At 57.5% G+C, this 25,023-nt stretch overlaps 1 protein-coding gene across 5 annotated transcripts in view; it reads right to left on the bottom strand.

The window, feature by feature from the left end:
* The window catches only part of AHDC1 (AT-hook DNA binding motif containing 1), a 74,409-nt gene that overhangs the window by 8,674 nt on the left and 40,712 nt on the right, over positions 1-25,023 (bottom strand). For 2 of the 5 annotated variants that reach the window (XM_017856403.1, XM_017856404.1), the window contains exons 2-6: positions 16,722-16,899; positions 16,322-16,546; positions 11,078-11,189; positions 10,896-10,933; positions 5,267-10,195 (exon numbers count right to left, since the gene is read on the bottom strand). In XM_017856403.1, coding sequence (XP_017711892.1) covers positions 5,310-10,121 — 4,812 coding nt within the window. In that variant the 5' untranslated portion in view covers positions 10,122-10,195; positions 10,896-10,933; positions 11,078-11,189; positions 16,322-16,546; positions 16,722-16,899 and the 3' untranslated portion in view covers positions 5,267-5,309. Of the gene's footprint in view, positions 1-5,266; positions 10,196-10,895; positions 10,934-11,077; positions 11,295-14,526; positions 14,945-16,321; positions 16,547-16,721; positions 16,900-25,023 lie in introns of those variants that run through there. The other 3 variants (XM_017856405.1, XM_017856406.1, XM_017856407.1) reach the window with 3 other exon arrangements.

Genomic DNA, 25,023 nt, shown 5'->3' with positions numbered 1-25,023 from the left:
CAAGCTCCTTCCTAGGAGGGGCACAGGCGAGGGAGGGCCAGCTTTGTGGTCCTGTGCGAAGGTACAAGAGGCGAGGGTTGGAGGTGTGTGACTCACACAGGCTGGTCAGAGGCCTCAGAGTTCAGCCTCTGCGGGGTATTTACCTACCCATCACCAGCCACTGACTACGTGCTCACTGTGTACCAGGGACCTGGCCAAGGGTTTCACGCGTAATCTCGTTTAATTCTCACAAGAGACGCAGAGAGGTGACGTGACTCATCAGGTGACATGACTCACCAGGTCACCTGGCTGGTGAGGGATGGAACTGGGTTGTGCATAGAGGCCTATCTGTGTCCACAGGCAGGCTCCCAGCCACCACCCTCCAGTTCCGTGGCCCTGCTCTGGGACGTGGGAAGATAAGAAAGAAGGAGGGTGAGTGGGTATGGTTGTGGAGAGATTACATTTTCAGGAAATGAGGGCTCAGAACAAGGCCTGGCCTAAACATGGCTGCAGGAGTGGCAAGAGATAGGATCAGAGGGAGGATGGCCTCAGAGAGTGTGGGGAAGAACTTGTGCCCAGAAGAGTCAGGGCAGGACTGGCTGGGCCCTGACGTAAGGCCTCTTGCTCAGAGTCACAGGCAAGATCAAGTGACCTCTCGAGGTTTCAAGACACGAAGAGACAAAGCCCAGAGCAGCTGGGGCCTGGCCCAGGCCCGGGCATGCCTGCTGACCCCGGCTGGATGGTGGCCTTGGAAACTGCTTCCTGCTCTGGTCAGGCCCCAGCCGGAGTAACCTTGGAGGACCTGTGACATTTCTCTTGGCCTCAGGTCAGGCCTGAGAGGGAGTAGGGAGGGGAGAGGGACTCCAGATTCCTGAACACCTTGGAGGGCCCTTCGTACCCTCCCACCCCTGTCCCCAGTGTCTGACAGGGTCGATCTTTAGCCCACAGGGCCCAACGTGGAGCCAGTCTGTCTGGCTCTACTTTCCATCTAGAGGCCTGGAGAAGATGTCTGCACAGGCCCAAGGCCCCCTCCTTGCTTGACCCGTTCTGTTCCCTGTCCCATCAGCCACAGCGCTCAGATCAGTCGGGCCCCACATTCCCCATTCTGTCTCCTCGGAGCTTTTATCTTCTAATTCACATTGGGATGTGACCTGCCTTTGCCCACAGCTCCCTCTGCCCAGAATGCCCTTCTCACAGTCTCCATGTGTCCAAACCCTAACTATTCTTCAAGGTGGAGCTCAAGTGCAGCTTCTTCCACAGACCTCAAAATCCATTTAAGATGTCAGACCCAGCAAGAGCTGTGGGGATTGGGCTGGACGCGGTGGCTCATACCTATAATCCCAGCACTTTGGGAGGCTGAGACAGGTGGATCACGAGGTCAGGAGTTCGAGACCAGCCTGACCAACACGGTGAAACCCCGTCTCTACTAAAAATACAAACAAATTAGCTGGGCGCGGGCGCACCCCCATAATCCCAGCTACAGGAGGCTGAGGCAGGAGGATCGCTTGAACCCAGGAGGCAGAGGTTGCAGTGAGCTGAGATCGTGCCACTGCATTCCAGCCTGAGTGACACAGCGAGACTCCATCTCAAAAAAACAAACAAATAAATAAAAAAGTTGTAGGGATTGTTCAATCCAATCTGTCCTTTTGCAGATGGGGAATCAGGCATGGGGAGATGAGAGGCAGCCATATGGCAGAGTACCCAGGCTCAGGAGGGACAGTACTGGGTTCTAATCTTGGCTCCACTATTTGCTAATGGATCCCCTGGGCAAGGTTCAGAGCTGCACCCATTTCCTCAACTCTCTCTAATGTGGGATAGGGCGGGAGGCAGGGGGTTGTGGTGAGGTGACACATCCCACCTCATAGTCTGCTGTGAAGGGTCAGTGAGGCAGCGTTACATAAACAGCCCAGCACAAATGTCCCTTTTCTCATCAAGGGAGCAGAGGGCTGACTTCTGACTACAACACCCAGCTGCCCAGTGCAAATCTTTGTTTCTCACTGCCTCTGGGCACCTGCCACTCTCTACCAGGTGTTTTCAGGTTCTTTGTGTACTTGTTTTAGTTTCCTGGGGTGGAGGCTGAACTGGAGGACAGGGGCCATGTCTGCTTTGTCTCCCCAGTACCCAGCACTGGATGGACACATAGGGGCTCAAGCTGGGAAACTAAGCTCAATTACTGCTTCTCCAGGGCCTGGCGTCAAAACCGCTCACTGTTATTGGTGAATGAGTGTGTCCTTGTCCTCTCTGCTTAAGCCCTCTGTTGAGAGTGGCAACTCCCTGTATGAACTCTTTTTCCTTACCACTCTCTTTCTCTGTATCTCCAACTCTTTCTCATTCCCGTGATTTTGATCATCCCCTGGCACTGGGGGGTTGCCCTAGAGCCTGTGTGCCATCTTAGAGAAAGGGGGCAGCCCTCCCACCACCCTGGTCTGGGCCACCATCACTGCGTGTGTGGACTTCTGCAGTTGGTCTCCCTGCTTCAACACTAGCCCTGCTCCATGGTGGCCTGGGGAATTCCGGCAGGGAACTCTTCAGTGGATCCCAGTGTGTCTGGGAATGAAGTTCAGACGCCTTCCAATGCCCCACGTGATCTGGACTTGCCTGCCTCATCCCCTCACTTAACTTTACTGCCTTCCCATAGGCAGTTTCTCAAAGGTGAGCCCCTTCCTGCCTCCAGGCTTTCCACACTGCTGTTCCCTCTGCCCAGAATGTTCTTCCCATTCCCCACCAGTTGTCCAGCCCCATCATTCCTCAGGCCTCAGCTTCAAGGTCTGGTCAGCATGCTGTGTGCGCTCACAAGCTTCTAGCTTTTTTCTCTTACACAATGCTTCCCATAGCTGGAATCATCCACGCTTAATGCCACTGTTTGCTGTCTTTCCCTCTAAATGGGAAGCCCCCTGAGGACCAGTACCTCATTTGTGGTGTTCACTGTGGTGCCCCCAATGCCTGGCTTCTAGTGGGTGCCGGACAGATGTCTCTAGAACAATGGAATGCACTGGTTTGAGGACAGCGCAGTTAACTCCCAGCCCTGAGTGGGGAGCAGGGCCAGAATGTGGGGCTGGATGGCATCCCAGTTCCTCCTGCGTTCAGGCCTCACTGGGTGGTTCCATTATGTATTTCACTGAGCTGTGACCTGCCCAAACACCCAGCCCCCACACCCGTCCATTTTCCCACCCAGAGCCTGGGAGAAATGGTTTTTGGATTATTTCACATTTCTGGATTATCCATGAGACATCTCCCCTCCAGTGAGAAGGATCAACAGTTTGACATTTTAAACCCTAAGCAGCTTCTCCCTGGCCTGCTTCAGATCTGAGGTTCTGCTGCTTGCAATGAGATGCATGGGGAATGGAAGGCCGTTTTAATCTTGGCCTGGCTTCATTAGGAAGGAAAAGATACTGCCAAAAAAAAAAAAAGTTTGCTTCATTGTCTCTGCCACACAGAGCTGTGAGAGCCTAAGGGATTATCAAAGTAAATTTCCTTGAAAAGATAGGGAAACTGAGGCACAGAGAGGGACAAAAGCTTGGTCAAGGGCATGTGGCAAGTTGGTGGCCAATCTGGGAATGATCCTCCCCGAGGCCTCCTGACTCCCGCATGCTGCCCTTTGTTACCTTCAGGCACCAGGGGAGCTGGGGTCTGGCAGAGAGCGGGCAACAAGTTTCCACTGACATGACTTCAGGACCCTGAGTCACCCCGGCCTTGAATGGCCTCCCAGAGCACGGATGGGACTTTCCAGGAGCCCAGCTACTCCTCCAGGAAGAGAAACTCCCAGGAAGCTTCAGTGGCAGAGGTGAAGGGTGAGGGGCGCAGGTATGCCCCCAGCCTGCCCTGCCACCAACCACCACATCTGGGACAATTCTGTGACAGATCTGTCGTCCAAAAGCGGGGCCAGTGGCGGCTGTATTTCTGGAGCAGGCTGTTCTTCAAGAAGATGGCTCCTTCAACCTTGTTCTCTTTGATCATTTTGGGGGCATTTTCTGTCTTTTATTTTCCTTTTTTAAAACACCAAATCTTGAGAACACTAAAACTGACTCCAACTAATGAGGTCACAGTACCTGATAAAAACAGTATCGAAACATTTAACACTCTTTAACTGAACTCTCAGAAAAGTCTTTGGCTTCAGGAAAGGGACTGGCTTTTCTAGGGTCAAAATACCTTGCCTGAAGATAGTCTCACTGGTTGCAGGTTTGCAGGGACAGTGGGATCCCAGCACCCCTTCTCCACTTCTGGGTCCCTACCCCACATGCTCCTGGCCACACCTAGCCTATCTCAGGCCAAAGATGTTGGAAAATAGCCTTTGGGGTACCTTGAGAGGCCAAGAGAAGACACTTTGGGCCATCCTGTGAAGCCCTTGCAGAGTGTGTGACCATGCCATACTGGCCACTCTTGGCCTGGCCCTCACCAGGCTGCCTCTTAGAATTGATGAAGCTCCAGGGGAATGGGGGTGCCAGCAGGGCTGGTGCTCTGGATAGGCCCTGGGCAGACGACCATCCAACCTGCTCCTCCCTTCACCTGTCTCACACAGGGCAATGCAAATGCCCGCCCTTATCAGCGTATTTCCTGGGAAATACTCACTTCCTACCCAAGACATAGCATGAACAAAGAATTGAAAGCTTGATGAACCAAACTACGGGGACCCATTCAGTGTATAGTCCTCTGGCCATTTCAATTAACAAGACCCCCTGAACATCCAAGCCCCCTGCTGAGTTCCCAGCCCAAGTACCCCATCTCCTTCTGAGGCTGTCCGCAACAGCAAATCCTCAATCCCTACGCCCTGCTGTCGGTCCCCAGCCTCGCCCTTAAATCCTGCATCTGCTTCCTGCACTCCATACTTCTGTCCTTGCCTAAGCTCTGATGTCCTCTCCCCACCCCAGGCCTCTGCCCACTGTGCCCGCATCCCCAGACTCACCCAGGAACAAAACCTCGCGGTCCAGTCGGCACTTCAGTTGGCACTACAGGGACGTGACGGTGAATGTGTCCTCGGGGTGAGGTTCCGCCATGGGCCCCAGGAAGCCGCTCTTGGGGCCCCACCCAGGCCAGGATGCGCCTGGGGCATAAAGCCTGGGTACCTGTAGGCGGTGTCCTGCAGGGGCAGCAGCGAGTCCCTCGGCACGGGGACAGGGTCAAGTCACTAAGGAGTGGGCAGCCATAGCCAGCAGCNTGTCGGTCCCCAGCCTCGCCCTTAAATCCTGCATCTGCTTCCTGCACTCCATACTTCTGTCCTTGCCTAAGCTCTGATGTCCTCTCCCCACCCCCAGGCCTCTGCCCACTGTGCCCGCATCCCCAGACTCACCCAGGAACAAAACCTCGCGGTCCAGTCGGCACTTCAGTTGGCACTACAGGGACGTGACGGTGAATGTGTCCTCGGGGTGAGGTTCCGCCATGGGCCCCAGGAAGCCGCTCTTGGGGCCCCCACCCAGGCCAGGATGCGCCTGGGGCATAAAGCCTGGGTACCTGTAGGCGGTGTCCTGCAGGGGCAGCAGCGAGTCCCTCGGCACGGGGGACAGGGTCAAGTCACTAAGGAGTGGGCAGCCATAGCCAGCAGCGGCTGCAGCAGGGCCACGGGGTGGGCCAGGGGGCCGGGCCATTTCCAGTGGCTCCTTGTCGGCCTTGGGCGTGGCTGGTGGGCTAGCCAGGTGAGGGGCACTGAGGCACGCGGCCTCCGTCCTGCCCAGGAAGTCAGCCAGCAGCCCTGTACCCACCTTGCCTTCATAGGGCGGGCTGCGGGCAGCCGAGCCTGGAGGGTACCAATATGCTGTGCCCTTGCAGCTGGGGGAATCGTAGTGGGCCTGGCCCAGCGGCAGGTCCCGGCAGCTCAGGTGGGCCTGGGCTGCAGCTGCGTGGCCCAGGCTGGCCCCCTGGAGCCCATGCTTGAGGGGCTCGCAGGCAGCCAGCTTAGTGGGCGGTGGTCGCAGCTCTTCCTTGAAGCCCAGTGTAGGCGAGCAGGTGGGCGAGTATGCCTTCTGCAGGCCGGCGTCGAACACCGTGGGCGGGTGGGCCAGTGGTGGGAAATGCTTGCCATCAAGCTCGGGAGCACCCAGGCTGGGCGAGTCGCAGTGGAAGCCTTGGCCGAAGGTGCCATCAGAAGGCGTGGACGGGTTCATGGAGTAGGGTCCTATGAAGTCACAGGGGTCTCGCTCTCCCACGCCGAAGGCCCTCGACTGTGAGGGCAGTGGTGACATGCTGCTGTCCCCGCTATAGTAGTCCAGGCCTAGGTCAGGACTGTCCTGGAACAGTGGGTTGACCGGCTGTGGCTTGGGGATGAACTTGGCTTTGGCCGCTGCGCCACCCCGCTCCTTCTTGGCTGAGCAGGCCCCACCGCCCCGTCCACCTCGCGGCTGCCGGGGCCCAGTGCTCCGTTTGGATGGGTAGCCTGAGGCAGCGGCAGAGGCAGATGTTGGGAAGCCCAGATGTGAGGCCTCGAATAGGTCCACCTTCTTCCGCCGTCCACGGCCCGGCTTGGAGCTACTCTGAAAGAGGACACTCTGGTTCCAGTTGTAGCCGGGGGCAGATGATGCCTCGTTCCAGTCCATCATCAGTTTCTCCAGGCTGGACAGGCTCGACTGGCCCTCACTACTTGAGGCCTCACTGTTGGCACGCCGAAACCCGCCGCCACCGACCGGCTGATTGAACTGGGTGCTGTCGGAGGATGACTCGGAGAAGGTCTCTGACACAGCTGTCTGCTGCTTCACCTTCTGTGGTGTGTAGTTGGAGATGTCCAGGATCACGTTGGGCTCGCTGACGTGGCAGTCAAAACTGGGATTGTAGAGCTGACTAAAGGCCTCTGAGGCCCAGTCCAGGCCTCCATAGCCCTGCCGGAAAGGCCACTGAGAAGCCCCCGCAAACTGCCGACAGTTCTCGGGCGAGGGCTGGAAGGAGGAAGAGGAGGAGGAGGCGGCAGAGGCTGCAGAGGTGGCAGAGGCTGTGGTGCCCTTGGGCACCATGTAGCCACCGGGCGAGACTGTGCTGGCCCGGCTGTCACAGCGCAGGGGCGTGGGGGCTGAACCAGAGAAGGGGGCCCCCTCAGAGCTGTTGAAGAAGGAGGCCTTGCTTGGTGGCAGGCAGGGACCCCCGGTAGGCGGTGGGGCATAGCCGGCGCTGTGGGCGCTGCTGGGTGAGGCAGGGAGGCTGTTGCCGCTGCCATAGGCAAAGCTGCAGTCCTTGCTGTTAGCGCAGTCCTGGCCTGTAAAGGGCTTAGCCGGGGCAAATACGCTTTGTCCAGCCCCGTAGCCGCCATACTGGGGCAGGTAGGTGTTGGCAGGCGGGTGGGTGGTAGGTGAGCGGGCCACGGCTGAGGGCGGGGGAGCCAGCTTGGGGAAGGTCTCGACTGCCCGGCAGTCTGAAGTGGCCGGAGTTAGCCCATAGCTCGCTGCCCGTCCTGGTGGGAAGGTCTGGCGCGTGGGCAGGACAGGCTGGAAGGAGGGGTCCGCCCCAGCCCCACCACTACCCACTGCCACTGGGCTGGCCTTGGCTCCCCGGCTAGGGAAGGTGGCAAGGCCCCGCTGGGCAGGTAGGGCGCTGGTGGGTGGCCCTGTATAGGTGCCTGATGCCTTCCGGGACTCTGGGCGAGAGGCTGAGAGGGCAAAGTCCAAGAGATCGGAGGAGTCATCCGAATCGAGCAGCGAGCGAAAGTAGCCGGTGAAGAGGTTTTGGCGCTCCTGGCTGAGCTCGGTCTGGCCTGAGGGCGCGCCCGTGCTGTAGTAGCTGCCACGGCCTGAGGCTCCGCTCTCCAGCCCAGTGGAGGCAAAGGCCCGGGCCTCGGTCCCCTGAAACCCACAGTTTCGGCCAGCTTGCCCGCCTGGGTGCCCATGGTGAGGGGCCCAGCCACCACCCTTATCTCCAGCCCACTCAGCACCCGCCTCCCCAAAGCTTGGGCCACTGGGCACCTGCTCTGGGAACAGAGTCCCATTCTTCCGGGACCGTCTCTTGCGCTTTGGCTTCCCAGTCACAGCGTCTACCTCCCCCCGGCCCCGTTTGCGTGGGTGCCCCAACTCGGTAAGGCCAGGGCCCCCCACCCCAGGGGCTGCCACGGCCACCACCTTCTTTTTCTTGCCAATGCCCTCAAAGAAGTCACTGAAGGAGCATCGGGCTGACTTGGCCGCATGACCCCCACCCCGGCCACCAAAACCACCTGCTTTGCCCCCACGCCGCCGGAAGCCCTGCACACGATGCAGGAAGTGGGAGATGCTCTGGGTGTCAGGGGCCTGGTGCACTGACTCCGGCTCACTGGGTGTCCAGCAGCGGGGTGGCGAGCACCGTCCAGCGCACTGGCTCTGGCGGTTCAGGAAGGCCAGCTTGGCCAGGACGTCTGAGTACTCGGCCTTGCTGTCATTGGCGTCTGCCACATAGGATGGCTGGGGAGACGCCAGCTTCTGCTTCCGCCGCCGTCGTTTCTTCACCTCTGGCATGGCCATGGTGGCTGCTGCCACAGTGGCTGCCTCGGCCGCCACCACAACTGGCTCCTTGGGCTTGCCAGGACCCAGCAGCAGGTTCTTAGGAGGGCGGCCACGCTTACGCTTAAGAATAATGGGCATCTCACCGGGTGGGAACACCACTACCACGTTCCGCCCGTTGTTCTTCATCTTCAGCAGCGGGGTGGGCTCAGCTGACACACGCAGGCCTAGCTCCTTGCCCTCCACACTCAGGCTGCTGCTCAAGGAAGACACTTTATATGTGGTCTTGTTCCGTCGACCGAGCGATACGGGGATCTTGGCCATCTTCACCACCATGCGCCGCACGCCTCGGCACTTGCCTTTGCGGGTAGAGACCACTGGGGTCTGGGAAGATTCTGGCTTCAACTCTGGGACTGAGACCAGGCCTGGGCCTGGCAGGGCAGGGGGTGGAGGAGGCGGTGGTGGTGGGGGTTCGGCCAGGGCAGCTGCCAGCCCCGTGGGCATAGGCAGGGGCAGTAGGCGGCCCTCGGGTCCGGCGTCTGCCTTGCGCCCCCGTCCGGCTTTCCGCCGGCGACACAGGATCTTTGGCCTATCAGTACGCCGCAAGGCGTACTTGGGGTGACCCTCAGGCCCGGGGGAGCCGTGCGGTGAGCACAAGTCCAGGCGCAAGGGCTCGGCCAGTGGGCAGTGCCCCAGGGGCTGCTGGGGCTCCAGACGGCGACCTGGGACGTCAAGCAGCTTGGGCAGGGGGTCGAGTGCCTGGGGGTCAAGCAGCTGCGACTCCAAGGAGTCAGGCAGGGTGTCCAGGGCCTGGAGAGCCAGGCCCGGTAGCCCCAGAGGATCAGCAAGAGGTTGCAGGGGTGGCAGCTCCAGAGCTTCCCCAAGCGGCTCTAGTGCCTGTGGGTCCAGGAAGCGGGGCTGGGGGTCCAGGAGCTGAGGCTCTGGCTCAGGAGATGGTGGTTCGAGGGCCTGGGCCTCTAGCAGCTGGGCCTCTGGGCAAGTGAGGGAGGCCAGCTCACTAAGGATGTCGGCGTCAGCAAGTTCTGAGTAATCAGTGCTGTCTGGCTCAGGCTCTGGGGGCAGACCCGTGGCCACAGCCGTGGCTCCGGGACTATGGCCTTGGCCAGGCTGGGGACTATCCCTAGGCTCAGGCTCAGGCTCGTAGAGGGGGTGGCTGGGCCGCTCTGACTTGGTGTGTGGGGTGGCCCGCTCCTCAGGGCTACGGATGCTGTTGGCCAAACTGGGTGAGGAGAAGAAGCTGTACTGTAGGTCACCGGGTGGCGGTGCAGGCGGGCGGCTCAGTCGGAGCCCACCACAGTCCAGGTGTACACCACTGTGCTGCAGGTCCTGGGAGAGGCGTGTCAGGTCCTTCATGATGTCAATCAGCTGCACCACTGGTCGCAGGTTCACCCGCCCGTTGTCCCAGCAGCGTCGGGAGCTGCTGCCGTCTCCGGCCGGTGTGGGGCAGCGGGCCTGTGAGACAGGACGGGCTGCCCGTGGGGGCAGCGGGTCGTCCCCCTTGGCAAGGACTGGTGGGCGCCGGGTGCTGGGGTCCCGGCGTGGGGGTGGGCGTGGGTTCTCGGAGAAGGCGTGGGTGGAGAAGGCCTTGTCGGGTGGGCTGGCAGGGGGCCGGGTGGGAAGCAGGGGCCGGGGGGTGGGGGGGCCGCCGGGGTAGTACTTGGGCTCCCGGAGGTAGTCAGGAGAGCTGCACACGGCACTGGAAGTCACCACCAGGCCCTGGGGCTTCACACGCATCCTGACCTTGTCCTCCGCAGGCCGCCGGGCGGGGCCGGGGCTGACATGAGGGTGCGAGAAGCCGGGACCAGGACCTGCCAGGCAGGAAGAGCAGGAGGTCCCTTACTGAACACCTACATCCTCATCAGCTTCCCATATCCTCGACGAGCTCCTGGACCCCTCCCTCCTGAGGTCTCATCTCCTTACCAAGCTCCTGTCCCCACCCTAAGCCCAATCCCCTTGCTGACTCCCAGTCTTTCTCAAACCACCATATGTACAGCAAGCCCCTCATGGGCCCCAGTTTCACTTTTTTTTTTTTTGAAAGAGAGTCTCACTCTGTCACCCAGGCTAGAGTGAAGTAGCGTGATCTCAGCTCACTGCAACCTCTGCCTCCTACTGCAAGCGATTCTCAGGTGTCAGCCTCCCAAGTACCTGGGATTACAGGCATGCGCCACCACGCCTGGCTAATTTTTGTATTTTAGTAGAGTCAGGGTTTCACCATGTTGGCCAGGCTGGTCTTGAGCTCCTGACCACAGATGATCCACCCGCCTTGGCCTCCCAAAGTACTGGGATTATAGGCGTGAGCCACCATGCCTGGCCCAGTTTCACTTATTGACAGCTCATCCCCTTTGGAAATCTGGCTATGAGCTCAGGAAGAACAGGACCCCTGCCTTTGAGAGGGAAGCACATCAGCAGGGTGATCAAACTTAAGGAGAAGGCCAGGAAGCTCTAACAAGGGCACGGCCTTCCTGCTTCTTACCCCCAAAGGGCTCCATGAGAACCCCCACCACTCACCCTCGGCTCTGCCGCCTGGGCTGTCACACTGGAGATCTCTGTGGGCAACAAGACAGGCAATAGATCTGAATTCCCCAAATGGTCCAGTGGCCACAGTTCAACCCCTGCCCACCGGCCCGGCCTCCTCCACGTACCACCCCCGGCTCCCTCAGCGCTCCGTCCAGCGCAGACACCCGGCTGACCTGGAAGAGAGAGGGCCCCCGTGCCTGGGGGCTCTGCCAGTCGCTGGCTGTCAGCGGGGGGTGCTGTGGAGCAACTTCGGCCTGAGCCCAGGCCTCGGGGCGTGGACAGCGCCTGGAAAGGACCATCGCAGCTCAGGTTTAGTGAGCACCTACTGCGCGCCAGGTACTGGGCTGGAAGCTGTCCAGGCATCGTTTCATTTAATTCTTCATACCAATCCTGTGAGGTAGGGGCTATTAATAACCCCATTTTGCAGATGAAGAAATGGAGGCTCAGAGATAAAGTAACATCATTCATTCATACACTCATTAGTTATGAAGCACCTACTTTGGACAAGGACTGGACAGACAGACACTGATCAGATCATTATAAATTACTTAATTACTAGTGGGATAAGAGCTGCAAAGAAAAAGTGAAGACGCCTGAGGTCAGAGCAATCACACAGGGAGTCAGCAACAATAAAAGTCCATAGTTTAGGGACATTTTCTGTTGCCAAACACTGGGCCAAGCGCTTTATATAGCCTATCTCACCAAATTCCCCATACAAACATGAGATCAATATGATTATCTTCCCCAGTCTTACAGAAACTATCCCCTGGAAGATGGTAAACACCATAAAAGCAAGGATATCTGTCCTATTCACTGCTATATGCATTTCCCAACACTCAGAACAGCACATGGCCTACAGCAGCATTTTAAAAAATGGCTGTTTGGCCAGGTGCAGGGACTCACACCTGTAATCCCAGCACTTTGGGAGGCTGAGGCAGGAGGATTGCTTGAGTCCAGGAGTTCGAGACCAGCCTGGGCAACGTAGCATGACCCCATCCCTACGAATATTTAAAAATTAGCTGGGCATGGTGGTGCACACCTGTAGTCCCAGCTACTCAAGAGGCTGAGGTGGGAGGATCGCTTGAGCCCGGGAGGTTCAGACTGGCTGCTCTGAGCTATGATCGTGCCATGGTTCTCCAGCCTGGGCAGCAGAGTGAGATCCTTTCTCCAAAACATTAAATTTAAAAAGTTTGTTGAATGAATGAACAAACGAATAGGTATACAGAGCAATCAACCCTGCCTTTTCCCTTTAGGCTCTTTCTTCTTCTCCAGACCCAAAAGGATGCTGAGGGAGGGACCCAAAAGTGTAAAAAGGGACATTCTCTGATCCTTCTTCCACCTTCATCTTTGGAAAAACTCTGCCGCTCCATCCTACCTCTGGTCTTGTCCTGGCCCCTGCTACATCCTCTCAGAGCCCTATCTATTTCACCTTCATAGTATTTATCGCAACTATAATCAATTACTTGTGTGACTGGCTGTTTAGTGTGTCTCCTGCAACAGTGTGGGCTCTTCAGGAGCAGGGATCATGTCTGTCTTGTTTATCGCTGTATTGCCTGACCCTAGGGCCTGGGCTATGAATGCTACATAAATATTTACTGACTGACTCCCTGAGCTGGTCAGGGCAGAGCTGGGATTTAGATCCAGGCATGTCTGACTCCCAAAGGAGCCCGAGGACTGAGGGCCATGGCTGATTCCAGGAGCTGGGATCTCAGGGAGCAGGGAGCTGAATGGACCCCAATACTGTGAGGGTCTTAAAGACTGACCTTGATGACTGCCTAATGTTTGGCTCTGACCTAGTACTGGGTCACTGAGACCTATGTGCCAGAGACTCAGGTAGACTCTCCCCACCTACCAGTGCTGTCACCCCACAGGAAGACTGCAGAGCTGTAGGGACAGGATAGAGTAGAAGGAGACACTTCTCTGTTCCCCTTTGGGGGATGGCGATTTGCAATCTACAAAGCACCTACCTACACATCTATGACCCACTGAATCCTCACAGCAGCCTGGGAGGCATGATTTATTATCCCCGTGTTACAGGGGAAACTGGCTCAGAGTGGATGTGTAACTTGCCTGAAGTCACACAGTTGCTAAGTGGCAGGATTTCTAATTCTGCCTTAAGTCCAAAGCCTCCTTCCACTCCCAGCTCCTGTAACAATCCTTCAGCCACTTCTGAAAATGCTCCTTCTAGCGCCGTGGTCTAATTTAAGACTGGGAGGAACCTTAAAATTATCTAACCCATTGGCTTCCAAAGCCTGGGCCTGGGGGAGCTGTGTAACATTCCAGATACCCAGGCCCTAGTCCAGGGGAATGTGACTCATAGATGTGAAGGGACATCTGGGAATCTGTATTTTTAACCAGCTACCCGAGTGGGTACACTTTCTAGTGCCATCTCATGCCCCTCCCATTTTACAGATGAGGAAACTGAGACCTGAAGAGGGAAAGAGACTTTGTCTGAGGTCACAAAATGGCACAGGAAGGGGCCCTTTTGTTGCCCACCCAGGTGGAACATCCCTCTATTCACTCTTCCTTCTCTCTCTGCAGGTTCCAGGCCTCAGCTGCTCCTCGTTGTCCCACCTACTGGTCCCACCTACTTTGCTCTCTCCCAGGCCTGGCTGTGGACCTGGCCCCTCCCAGGTCAGGATCTCTCTAGTCCAAGAACTTGGAGCACTGTTACCCTCGCAGGGAAGACAGTGGGTAACACCCTCACAAACGAGAAAAGGGGCTCAGACTCTGGAATCTCCAAGTCCAATTTCCAACAGTGTGGTTGCGCCGTGGCTCCTGGCACCCACTTGGAGATGACCACCAGAAGCCCCCTCCCTCCCTTACTGAGGGTCAGGCTAGCTGAGCCTTCTCCGCTCTGGAGACCTCCCAGCTGGGGCCTGAGGGTGTGATCTTGGCAGAAGAGAAAAACCTCCTCTCTGGTGGTGGCTTCTGTTCCATCCACCCGTGAAGACCTCTGGGCACGTCCTCCTGCCAGGCCTCCTGAGGCTGGCCACTGCTCTCTTTTGCAGCCTCCAGGATCTGAGGGAAGCAGCTGGCTCCCCTCCTCACCACACCCCGGCGGCCATTCTCTTGGATCCCTCCCAAGGGTACCACCTAGCCCTGGTCTGGGGACAAAGTCAAAGGGGTCCTTCTGTCTGCCTGTCTGCTGCTGGGTCAGTGTGTCTGAGCTCGCCCACAGGGACACCAGCCGGCTGGGAGGGGGCTGGGGGCCCCAACCTGCTGTGCACAGTGCCGGGAAGCGCCAGCCCACATCCTTGAGTCCCCAGCCCCACCCTCCCCGGCTGTGGCTGTGACCACCCCACCCCTTCCCCAGCCCTCCTTCCCCTCCCCCACCCACTGCCTCCCCAGGGGAGCCAGGCTGCCAGCCCCAGCTCTCACTTCCGGCCTCATGACCCTCTCTCCAGCTTGCACACTCCTACTCCCCCACCATTTCCCTCCCAGCCTGGTTCGAAGGCCCTGGGATGTCCTCAAATGGGAAACACTGCATCAAAGGGGCCATTACTCCTGCTCTGAGACCTTCCCATCACCTCCTTTTTCCTCCAGTGGCCTTATCTCTCAGGATCTGCCCCTCGGGGACTAGTCCTCACCTCTCTCCACCTCCTTCCCTTCAGCCACCTACCTGCCCACACAGTAACACCTGAAGATCTTCTTTCAACCTGATCCCAGGAACAATATCATAATACAAATAACAATGATGGCAATAATAATGGCAGCTGTCACTCATTTGGCATCATTTAAATAGAGGCACAGAAAGGTTAAGTTATGCCCTTAAGGACAAACAGCCATCTCACTCAATTCAGCTGGTGTCTGAATTTAGGTAGGGCTTCTCTAAATCAAACTGCTTCGGTGTCCAGAGATTCAGCCCCCTCCCATGCAGCCTCCTCCAACTGTCCCAGTCCCAACCATCAGTTCTAATTTTTGACTTCTTATCTATTCTCCTCTCAGCTTCCAGTCACCACCTCCCACCAACAGCCATCCAACTAGATGCACTACTCTCCCTCGCCACTAGGTGTCCCCTTGGAGCCACTGATGCCCCCAAGGGGAGCTGGCCCTGCCCCACCCCCTGGGGCCATCAGGGCCCCCCCCACAGCACAGCACAGCACTGCACACCCCACCCCACCCTACCCCCAGCCACACAGAGCTCCTTTGTGCAACCCTCGCCCACCCCCTTCCTCCCTGGAGCGGGGCACCTGGCAAGCAGGTCTGCCCTAGAACCGCCCCCTGCCAGCCCCCTGCCCTGGGTGCCAGGTGTGCGGGCGCCACCACCACCGCCAGCTCTGGCTGGACCCGAGGGTCACCCTGCTGGCGGCCCTCCCTTCCTCCCTCCGAGGTCACCCAGGGACTAAGCTTCCCGCCCTGCTCCGCCCCCCTCCCCTCCTGCCCTTGGCCCTTGTAGACTCCCGTCCTTGTCTTTCCTTCTGTCTCCCGGAGGACTCCCCTCCTCCAGCCCCACTAGGCCCTCCCTGCAGCCTCTCACCCCCGCCCACCTCCTTCCCCAGAGAGCTCCTTGTTCCGCCCCCCCGCCCCTTCCCGCCCAGGTCTGAAGAACTCCTCCTCCTGGAAAGTTGCTGCTGGAAAGGAAGTGACTTCAGCGATTTGGCCACAAGGCTGGGCACTGCTGAGCCCAGCTCAGCTCAAGGCTTGCCCAACCCAAAGCACAAATGGAGCCACATGTGCACATCACTCCCACTGTGCATCCAGAACCCTGGGCACACACACAGCCAGTGTACACACAGATCCCCGTGTGCACACACTGTACCATCGCAGTGTATTCAGATCTTGTCTATACACACATCTCTTCAGTGTACACTAGCACCCTTGCACACACACCATCCAGTGTGGCACACACAGTATCCCCACACCTGCCCAGTACACACCCAGAATCCTGCATATTCATACTCCCATGTACCACATACACAGTCCTTGAACACTCCCCAGCCTGGTCCACTTATACAACTCTTGTATATTACCCCATGTGCACGGAAGGACAGAGCCCACCACACACACCTGCTTGCACACAAGCTTGAGTGCCCTGTACATTTACAGTCGGATACACACAGCCTTGCATCCTCCCACAGCTGTACCTCCCTACCCTTACAATCCCAGGAGACTCCACCCCCAGACCTCAGGCCCCAGGAATGCTCCTTTGGAAGTTGGGTGGGGTCCCCAGGCAGGCTCAGCTCTAGGGAGCTTCCTGGAGCCGGAGGCTTCATGTGTCAGTTCAGGGAGTTGCCTCTTAGGGCAGGGCAGGGCAGGGCAGGGCAGCTTCACCTGGCTCCGCAGCTCCTGAGCCTGGGTGGGCTAACCTGGGCCAGGAGTAGTGAGGTGGGTCCTGCCACTGCCCCCACCCCCCTCCCTGTCCTGCAAGGGCACCTTAGCATACCTGGGCTACCCAGGCCCTCCCAGCACCTCACCTTGGCCTCCCAGTTCTCTGCTTCCACAGACTCCGGTAGAGAGGTGTCCTGGGGGGTCAGCAGCTGCACACATCAGGCACTCTGGTTTCCACCTCTGCCCTGAGTCCTGGTCATTGTCACAACCCCTTTCTCCTCCCAGTTCTCTCAGGTCATCAAGGCGCAGGGAAGAGTCCTCAGGCTAGGAGGTAGGACTCACTGTATATCCATGAGCCTCAGTTCCCCTTTCTGGATAATGGGGAGTTTGAGTAAATGTTGGGTTAATATGTTTTGATTCTGTAAAGAACCTCTTTTTGACCTAAGCTGGGAGGGGATCCCTGTTGGGACTGGGAGGCAAGTTCCCCTGATCCCCACTTCCTGGGGGTGGCCCAGGCCCAAGCCTGACTTCCCTGCACACTGTTACCTGAGCAGGCTGTGCAGACAGGCCCGACTCAGCAGGAAAGGCCTGTCTTCATCAGCATCTCCAGGGTGGTCTCTGTAATGGCCTGAGCGTCGCCCCGCACTCGGGGCCCTCTGCACATGCTCAGCTGGGTAGGCTCTGGGGTCCAGGCCGATGGCTTGACAATCAGGCAAGCTCCCATCTGTGGAAGCAAACACAACACCACAGAGATAAGCATGGACACAGGGTAAGCCAGCCAGACAGCAGGGTGCAGAGGGACACCAAGCCAGGAGGCTCTCATACATGGAGTCCCACCCAGCTCCAACCTCACCCCATTATCCCACCAGGGAACTGTGAGACACTCTCTCTCGCTATTTTTTTTTTTTTTTAAAGAGAGATAGGGCCTCATCTCGCTTTGTGGCCCAAGTAGGAGTACAGTGGCATGATCATAGCTCACTGCCACCTCGAATTCCTGGGCTCAAGTGATCCTCCCATCTCAGCCTCTTGAGTAGCTGGGGCTACAGGTGTGCACCACCATGCCTGGCTAGTTTTTAAAAGAAAGTCTTTTTGGCCGGGCGCGTGGCTCAAGGCCTGTAATCCCCAGCACTTTGGGAGGCCGAGACGGGGTGGGATCACGAGCGTCAGGGAGGATCGCAGACCATTCCTGGCTAACACGGCTGAAACCCCGTCTCCTACTAAAGAAATACACAAAAATAGCCGGGCGAGGTGGCAGGCGCCTGCTATCCCAGCACTTACTCGGGAGGTGAGGCAGGAGAATGAGCGTAAACCCAGGAGGCGGAGCTTGCAGTGAGGCTTGAGATCGGGCACTGCACTCCAGCCTGGGGTGACATTTAGCTGACGACTCTGCTCTCAAAAAAAAAAGGTAAAATAAATAATAAATAATAAATAAATAAAATACAATACAATTTTTTTTTTCTTAGGGACAGGGTCTTCACCATTTGCCCAGGCTGGTCTCGCAACTCCTGGCTCAAGCAATCCTCGCAGCCTCAGCCTCCAACATGTGCTCGGGATTGCAGGTGCCTGAGCCACTGCGCCCTGCCCAACTGGTTTCTTGAATCCCAGCTCTTCCTACTGGATGAAGGAGTGTTTGTTGAACATCTATGTCACACATGCATCATACACGCACGTATACCAAGTGCAGAAGCGAACCCTGGCCTTTGGGGGGGGGTGCTCAGACAGTCCTTTTTGTCAACCTTCAACTAACTGTGTGACTTTGGGCCAATCAGTTCAACTTTCCTGGCTCTCAGTTTTCTCAATCTAAAAATGAGAAAAGTGAGATCCTATGAAATGGGAGGAACATCTGGGGGAAACTCGATAATGCAAAGAGCTTACTTGACAATGTAGGCTGTGAGAGGTGCTGCTTCAGAGCGATGGGTGGATGGTGATTTTCACACAAGGGGTGTACTATGCAGCTGGCATTTACCCACTCCATCGCTAACTGGTGTATGTCTCCTTGTTTTCTTTAACCACTATGGCCCTCCTCACTACCCCCTGGCTCGCTGGCCCAATTTGTCGCCCCCTCGAGGCTGCTACTGGGGAGGCCCAGAGGGGGTCTGGGGGAACCAGGCCCTCACGGACTGCCTTACAGCGTTCTGGCTTGCCTGGACGAGTTTGTATGCTGCTGTGATCGAAGATTCTGCCTTTGCAAATGCGTATCTGTCAAGGCTCAGCTGTCTGGGCTAAACTATACCTGCCATGGGCGTTCACTGGGCTATTTAGCGCTGTCGTGTGTGCTGTCTGCTGCTATTTCTGTATGTTTGTGTGGGTACAATGAAGGTGCCTAAGCCAAAACGGTCTGTGATTGTGGGATCACGCGTTCTGCCGGTTGCTGGCTGCGTGTGCGTCAGCTGTGTGTATGTGCTGCATGCCAGGCTTGAGTGTGTGCCTGGATTTGGTGTCTTCCAGTCAAACATGTGGGTGATGTGCCACTTTTCAACGTTTTTCTATTCAGTGTTGTGTGTGTGGGTGTGTGTTGTGTGTGTATGAGTCTAGCAAACCTGTTTGTGCATGCGTGTTGAGGACAGACAGGGTGCATGTGTGCTGTGTGTAGCAGGTGAGCCGCTGGTGGCGGTGTGGAGCATGCCTGGGGTTGCACATGGCTCGCCTGGCTCTTGCATCTCGACTGTGGTCAGGAGCCAAACCGGCTCTGCCTGCTCAGAGCTCTGCTGGATGTGTGTGTGGCAGGGGGTGGGGGCGAGTGCGGCTGATCCTCTGCTGTCCCTGCAGGTTTCCAATCCTCGAGGCCTGAGGACTGCAGCAACTGGTGTCACTGTGGATCAGTGTTCCTCCCTCCCACCTCGCCTTTCTCTGTGTTTTCACGGTCATGGTTTGGTATGACTGGCCACGGTGTCCCTGTGGGTCTCCTTCACCATGGGTCAGTATGTGCTTGTGTGTGTGTCCATGCATGTGTGGATTTGTGTGACCTTATTGTGTCTGTGCACCACTGCGTGTCTCTGTGTATGTCAGTGGGTCCTTGTGCTATGTCATTGTATGTTTGTGCCAGTATGGCCGTGTGTCAGCGTCAACATGTGTGAACAGGTCTGTGTGCCATGGTGTGTCAGCACAATGGTGCCCCAGTGTTTGTGTGGTACCTTTGTGAAGGGCTCAGTGTGTGAGTGCGTGTGAGCATGCATGTGAGACACCCTTTGTGAGATGGTGTGTGTGTGTCTGTGTCACTGTGTTTGTGTGTGCGTGCTTCCCTCCTCCCTCCTTCTCCCTCCCTTCCTCTCTCTCTCTCTCTCTGTAGGAGCCAGACAACTCCCCAAGCCTGGATTAGGGACAATTTATCCACAGGCAGAGAAGGAGAATTCCAACCTGCCAGAGCCTCCCTCCTCTGATCTGTCCCCCCTTTCCCTGTGGTTGGGTGGGCACAGAAACACAGCCCGGCAGCTCCCAAGCCCTTGGGGAGCCCCCACCTTTGCAGCTCCCCAGAGGCCCAGGAGGAAGGAAAAGATGGAAATCTGGGTGGCCCCAGAGCCCTCCAGTGGGGGTAGACTGGCTGCCCCCCATCCAGGCCCCCACAGCTCAGCTCATCTTGGCCCTGTTCTCCTACATATGGTGGTGGTGGGTGGGGGGAGTCTGCATGGGGTCTGCCTGGCCCTGGGGGTTGGGGAGACTTCAGGAGCAAAGCTGCCCTCAGCCCCTCTACAACCTGATACTCCCCAGCAGATAAACGTCAGGCCCCCACCCAGTGTAAATGAACTTCCAACAGTGCCCACACAGGCTGGGGGAGCCGCTGGGACGCAGAGGACAGTGTGGTGCGGAGAACGCAGCAAGGAGGGGTGCAGGGGCTGGGCTGGGACTAAGGCTCCCTTCACGGTGCTCCAGGCGCAAGGCAGAATCACATGTTTCCCATTAGCTGCTCTGGCCTCCTTGTTCAGGGGGTGTTGGCTGGGGGAGATTTGTTCTGGTTGCAGACACCAGCCGAGACCACACAAGAGAGAGAGAGGAAAAGACAGAAGAGAGAGAGCGTGCCAGAGGGAGAAAGGAAAAGACAGAGAAGAAGAGGAAGAAAGATACACAGGGAGACACAGAGACATGGCGAGAAAAACAGAGACAGAGAGACAGAGAAAGACAGAAACTGGGCGATGGGCAAGCACAAACACAAAAGCAGAGACGGACTGGTGATGAGGGGCTCACGGAAGAAGGGAGATGGAGAGGAAGGTAGAGAGAGCCGGGTGAGACCTTGTCGGAGGCTGAGGGGAGGGGGTAGCTCAGGCCCACAGTGAGTCTGAGGCCAGTAAGGACCAAGGAAGAGCCCCAGAGGGAAGAGAGGCATGGGGGAAGTGAGCCAGGCAGAGATGGGAAAGGCAGGGGAGAGCAGGGACCAGGGATTTCTGCAGGAGCCTGAGAGAGGCGGCGAGGCACAGGCAGGGTGGGCCAGGCAGAAGGGCTGAGGGGAGGCCGGCATGCCGAGCCTCCCGCCTCCTGACCCTCGAGCCTGGGAGAGATAACAGGCCCGAACAGTGCTGACTTGCGGTTCAGAAATCCAATATCCTCCCCGGTGCACTGATCGACTACCTGAGCTCCCGGCCCGCGCAGAGCTGCCCCGATTAATCCTGCGGCTCCACAGCCTTAATTAGTTTAACAGTTTCAGGGGCAGGAGAGGCAGGAAATAGGGTCCCCAGGCCCTCAGGGACACAACTCCCCCCTCCCCATGCAAACCCTGCCTGGTGCCCCACCTCACACACACCTGTCCTGGCCCCAAAGGCCCTTCTCCACACCATCTGAAGAATGCTGGGTCCCTCCGCCTGGGGAATAGTCCTACGGGCTGGCATGTGGGTGAGAGGGTAGATCATGTGGGACTGAGCACCCCCCAACTCGCACTTGTCCCTCTGCTCAGGGCCCCAAGCATTTCCTCTGGCCAGCCCTTTGGGGCTCTGTGGTCTGCATGGGAAGGCCCCACCAGCTGCCAGCCCCATATCACCAGGCAACATGTCGTCTCTTTAGAGTGAGACACGAGCTCCCAAGTTACTGACAACTTCCCAACAGCATGAGAGAATCACACATGCCACTCCCCACAACAGCCTGCGACGGGCACATGGTGACATCTCACACACACAACAGCCAGAGACAGGCGCACAAGTCGGTGACAACTCTCCTAAAGGGATGAACTAAGCACATACCTGTCGCTTCCCCCAAAGCATGAGATGGGCGCACCTGACACACCTTCAACAGCATGGGGCAGGCGTCTGTCACCCCGCACAACGGCATAACTGACATGCAATCAGGCACCCCCACACCCACTAATAGGATGTGAATGCACAGAGAACCTGTTACACAGCTGACCAAGACACACACAGGCACACACACACAGAACCTGTCACACAGCTGACCAAGACACACACACACACACACAATCAACATGCACACACACAGAGAGAACCTGTCACACAGTTGATCAAGACACACACACACACACACACACGTGGGACAAGTCCCATCTTCCAGGTGTAAGGAAGACATGGAGCTCTCCACCCACCATACAGCATGAGGCAGGGACACAACCTCGCCCCTGCCTGGGAATCCTCCCTGAAGACTGTGGGACGGGTACACAACATGTCACCTCCCTGGATGCCTCGGACAGGTGACAGCCCACCTCACCCCTCCCCTATCACTGTCACCAGCCTGGGTGGTGCTGTCCCTCTGCCTGCAGAGGCGTCACAGCTCACAGGGCATGAATGTCACCCCAGCACTGCCAGAGCTGGGCACAGCCACACACTGCCCCAGTGACAAACACCACTGGCCCCAGAGAAGGTGAAGGCACACAGGGCTCTGGTGTGACCTTGGTCTCTGGACACCAGGAGGGGAGGTGCTGTGGCTTCCCGCCCAGTGGCGGGTGCTGCGGGAGAGGAGTGCTGGGGAGGAAGCTGCTGGTCACACGGACTCCCTGGAAATGCCACCTCCCCAGCCCCACTCCACTCCATTCACCTCCCCGGCCCCACTCCACTCCATTCACCTCCCCCGGCCCCTACGCCACTCCATTTCTCATTCACTGTAGTTGTGTATCTAGGAAGGGGGCCGAATGAGTGGTGGAGGGAGGGCTGTCCTGAGGCCTGAGGAGCTGTTACTATGAGACTGCTTAGAGATCAGTGGGGAGTAGGGCAGTTAGGGGTTGCTATCACCATGGGCTCAGTGGGGAGGGGGTGGGATAATGGCTTGAGACCCCCACAGCTTCCAGGGAAGCCCTTCTTCCTTACAAAGGCCCCCTCTCCAAACTTCAGGCCACAGAGCTGGGGACAAGGAGGCCAAAGTCCAGGGACATGACTCACCCAGGGAACAGGCCCAGCCTGCTGGCCATAGTGGTGAGGAAGGCCAAGAGCCAAGAGGCCCGGGTTCCAGTCTGAGCTCCTCCAGGGCCAAGCTGGGTGACCTTGGAGCAGCAGCTCAGTCTCTTTGGTTTTGGGGAGGGGGAAGGGGCCGCAGTGAGAGAAGTGCCAGGGTCAGAGAAAAGAAGCTGAAGCTGGAGACCAGCAGACAGCAAACTTCAGGCCACAGAGGGCTCCGCCCCCGCCCCCTGCTTCTTCACAAGGAACCTCAGCTTCCTCATCCGTAAAATAGGGACAACAGTGCCAGCCTCATGAGACAAGATAGCATAAAGTGGGCCACTCCTTAAGAAATGGGAAGCTTCTGATTGAAGAGAGGGAGAAATAGACTAAGAGACTTGCCCAAGCCACAGAGCAAATTAGGATCAGCTGAGTTTAGCCTCTATCTCCTGGCTCCCCACCTGGAACTGTTTCTTTAAGACTGCTTGGAGGTCAAGTGTGGAGGGGGACAGGGGAGATGCTGGGGTGTTGTTGGATGCAGTGCTTCTCTGCTGCCCAGTGAAGACCAATGAATTTGACAGGAGTCCACCATACCCTGCCTTTACCCTAAACCCCACTTGGTCCAAAGCTTGGACAAGAAGAGTGGCTCTAAGTGGAGGGAGGCACCCCACCTCCCACCCCACCATGACCAGCAGCAGCACCTGGTGCTCGGAAGGACCAGAGGATCTGAGGTGTCAGTGTCTAGGGCCCCTCGTTTTACAGGAGCCCAGAGAGGGAAAGGCCTAGCCTGACGTCACACAGCATGACAGCAGAAGAGCCTAGAGTCCTGGCCGGGAACAGCCTCAGAGCAGAGTCCCTCTAGCCCCTGGGGGTGGCTGGAGCTGGGGGGCCCTGGGGGACTGAGCAAAGCGTGGCGACAGATGGCCTGCCGAGGCAGCGGCGATCTGGGCGGCTGGCAGGCATGCTCGCTCCCGCGCAGGGAAGCGGCTAATTTTAGCTGAGGCCTCGATGCCAGCTTTGTTCCCCCCACCCACCCGCCGAGGGGGCCCAGCATGCCTTGCGTGCAACCTGCCTCCCCCAGGCACCCCTACTCCCCCGCCTAGCCCCTTGGTGAGTAGTGCCCAGACCCCAGGATCCTAGAACGGTCTGCCTTACCAGGCCTCACCACACCCAGAGGTGAGGCCTGGCTTCCCCACCCCAGGGCCTGTTTGCCCACGATGCCAAGCTCATTCCACGAAGAGGGGCGAGAAAGGAAGGACAGAGGCCACTGCCCAGACTGGGAGGGCGGGCCAGACAGCAGGGGCTGCCAGTCTTGAGGGGAGGCGAGGCACTGTCCTCCACCCAACCCTTAAGGAGACAGGACCCTGATTTCACCCATGCCCTGGACAAACATTCTGTCTGGTGTCCCCCAGCGCTGGTGAGCAAGGGGCGGGAGTCACTCTAGTCTTTCCTTGTTCCTCATAACTTTGACTTTGTTCCAGGAACTCAAAGCACTTTAAAGAAGTCAGACATGAAGCAAGGATAGTATCCCTATACCATCTGGGGAAACTGAGGCATAGTCTGAAATTGCCATCATTTTAGCAAGGGAAGGAACAAATTCCAGGAATCAGTGGGGCCTGCCCTCTAGAGAGCTTCTTGGGCCAGTTTAGCTCCTGGGACTATCTTCTGTTCCTAACCTGGGCTAGTGGAAGGTAGACTAGATGGATGGAGTCCATCCCCTAAAACCCTGGAAAGGCAGACTCACACTCTTGTTTCCTGGTGCCACACTCTCTGCAGGTTCTTTAACCTTGCACCCTCCATTTCAGGTTCAACCACACAAGCCCAGTGGGGTTTCCAGGACATCTGGCCCCTACTAAAAAGAGGGACCCTTTGGGGTGACTCTGGAGCCCCACCCCCCAACACCAGCTCCCCAACCTTCACAGGTCTGTGAAGGAAACAACCTGGTAGGAAATAGAGTAAGGAGAACTGAAAGGCCCAGCTCTGAAAGAAAGATATGTATTTAGAAGGAGAAAGTCAGAAGAAAGAGAGGAGGCAGGAGAAATCAAGGCAGAGACTCAGATCCAGGAAGAGAGACAGAAAGACGAAGGACACTGAGGCAAAAGAAACAGGGCAGAAAGAAGCTGAAGGAGAAAACGATCTGGAGGGAGGGGGTGAGAGCCAGAGAGGGAGAGAGAGGGCGAGCATGCCAGAAGAAGGAAAACAGCAAGAAAGAGACTCAGGAAGAGAGGGAGACAAGGAGGAAGAAAAAGACAAAGAGAGAGACAGGCAGGATGATGCAGAGACAAAGACACATGCACAGGGGGTAAGAGATGGAGAAGGAACCTGAGGAGTCTGCACAGACGGGCGGAGGCACAGCACCGGCGACCCAGGAGCCAGAGACAGACAGAGGGACTGACACACCCAGAGCCCCACTGCGACAGTCGGAGGGTGAGACACACTCAGATGGGGTGGGAAGAGGGGGTGACACTAAGTGTTAGAGTGTGGGGGGAACAGCAGGAGTAGGCAGAGGTGAGGGGGGGAGGGGGGAGGAGGAGGGGGAG

This window comes from Rhinopithecus bieti, unplaced genomic scaffold (assembly GCF_001698545.2).
Source record: "Rhinopithecus bieti isolate Rb0 unplaced genomic scaffold, ASM169854v2 scaffold_41082, whole genome shotgun sequence".
Lineage (NCBI taxonomy): Eukaryota > Metazoa > Chordata > Mammalia > Primates > Cercopithecidae > Rhinopithecus > Rhinopithecus bieti.
This window is presented reverse-complemented; position numbering and strand designations above follow the sequence as displayed.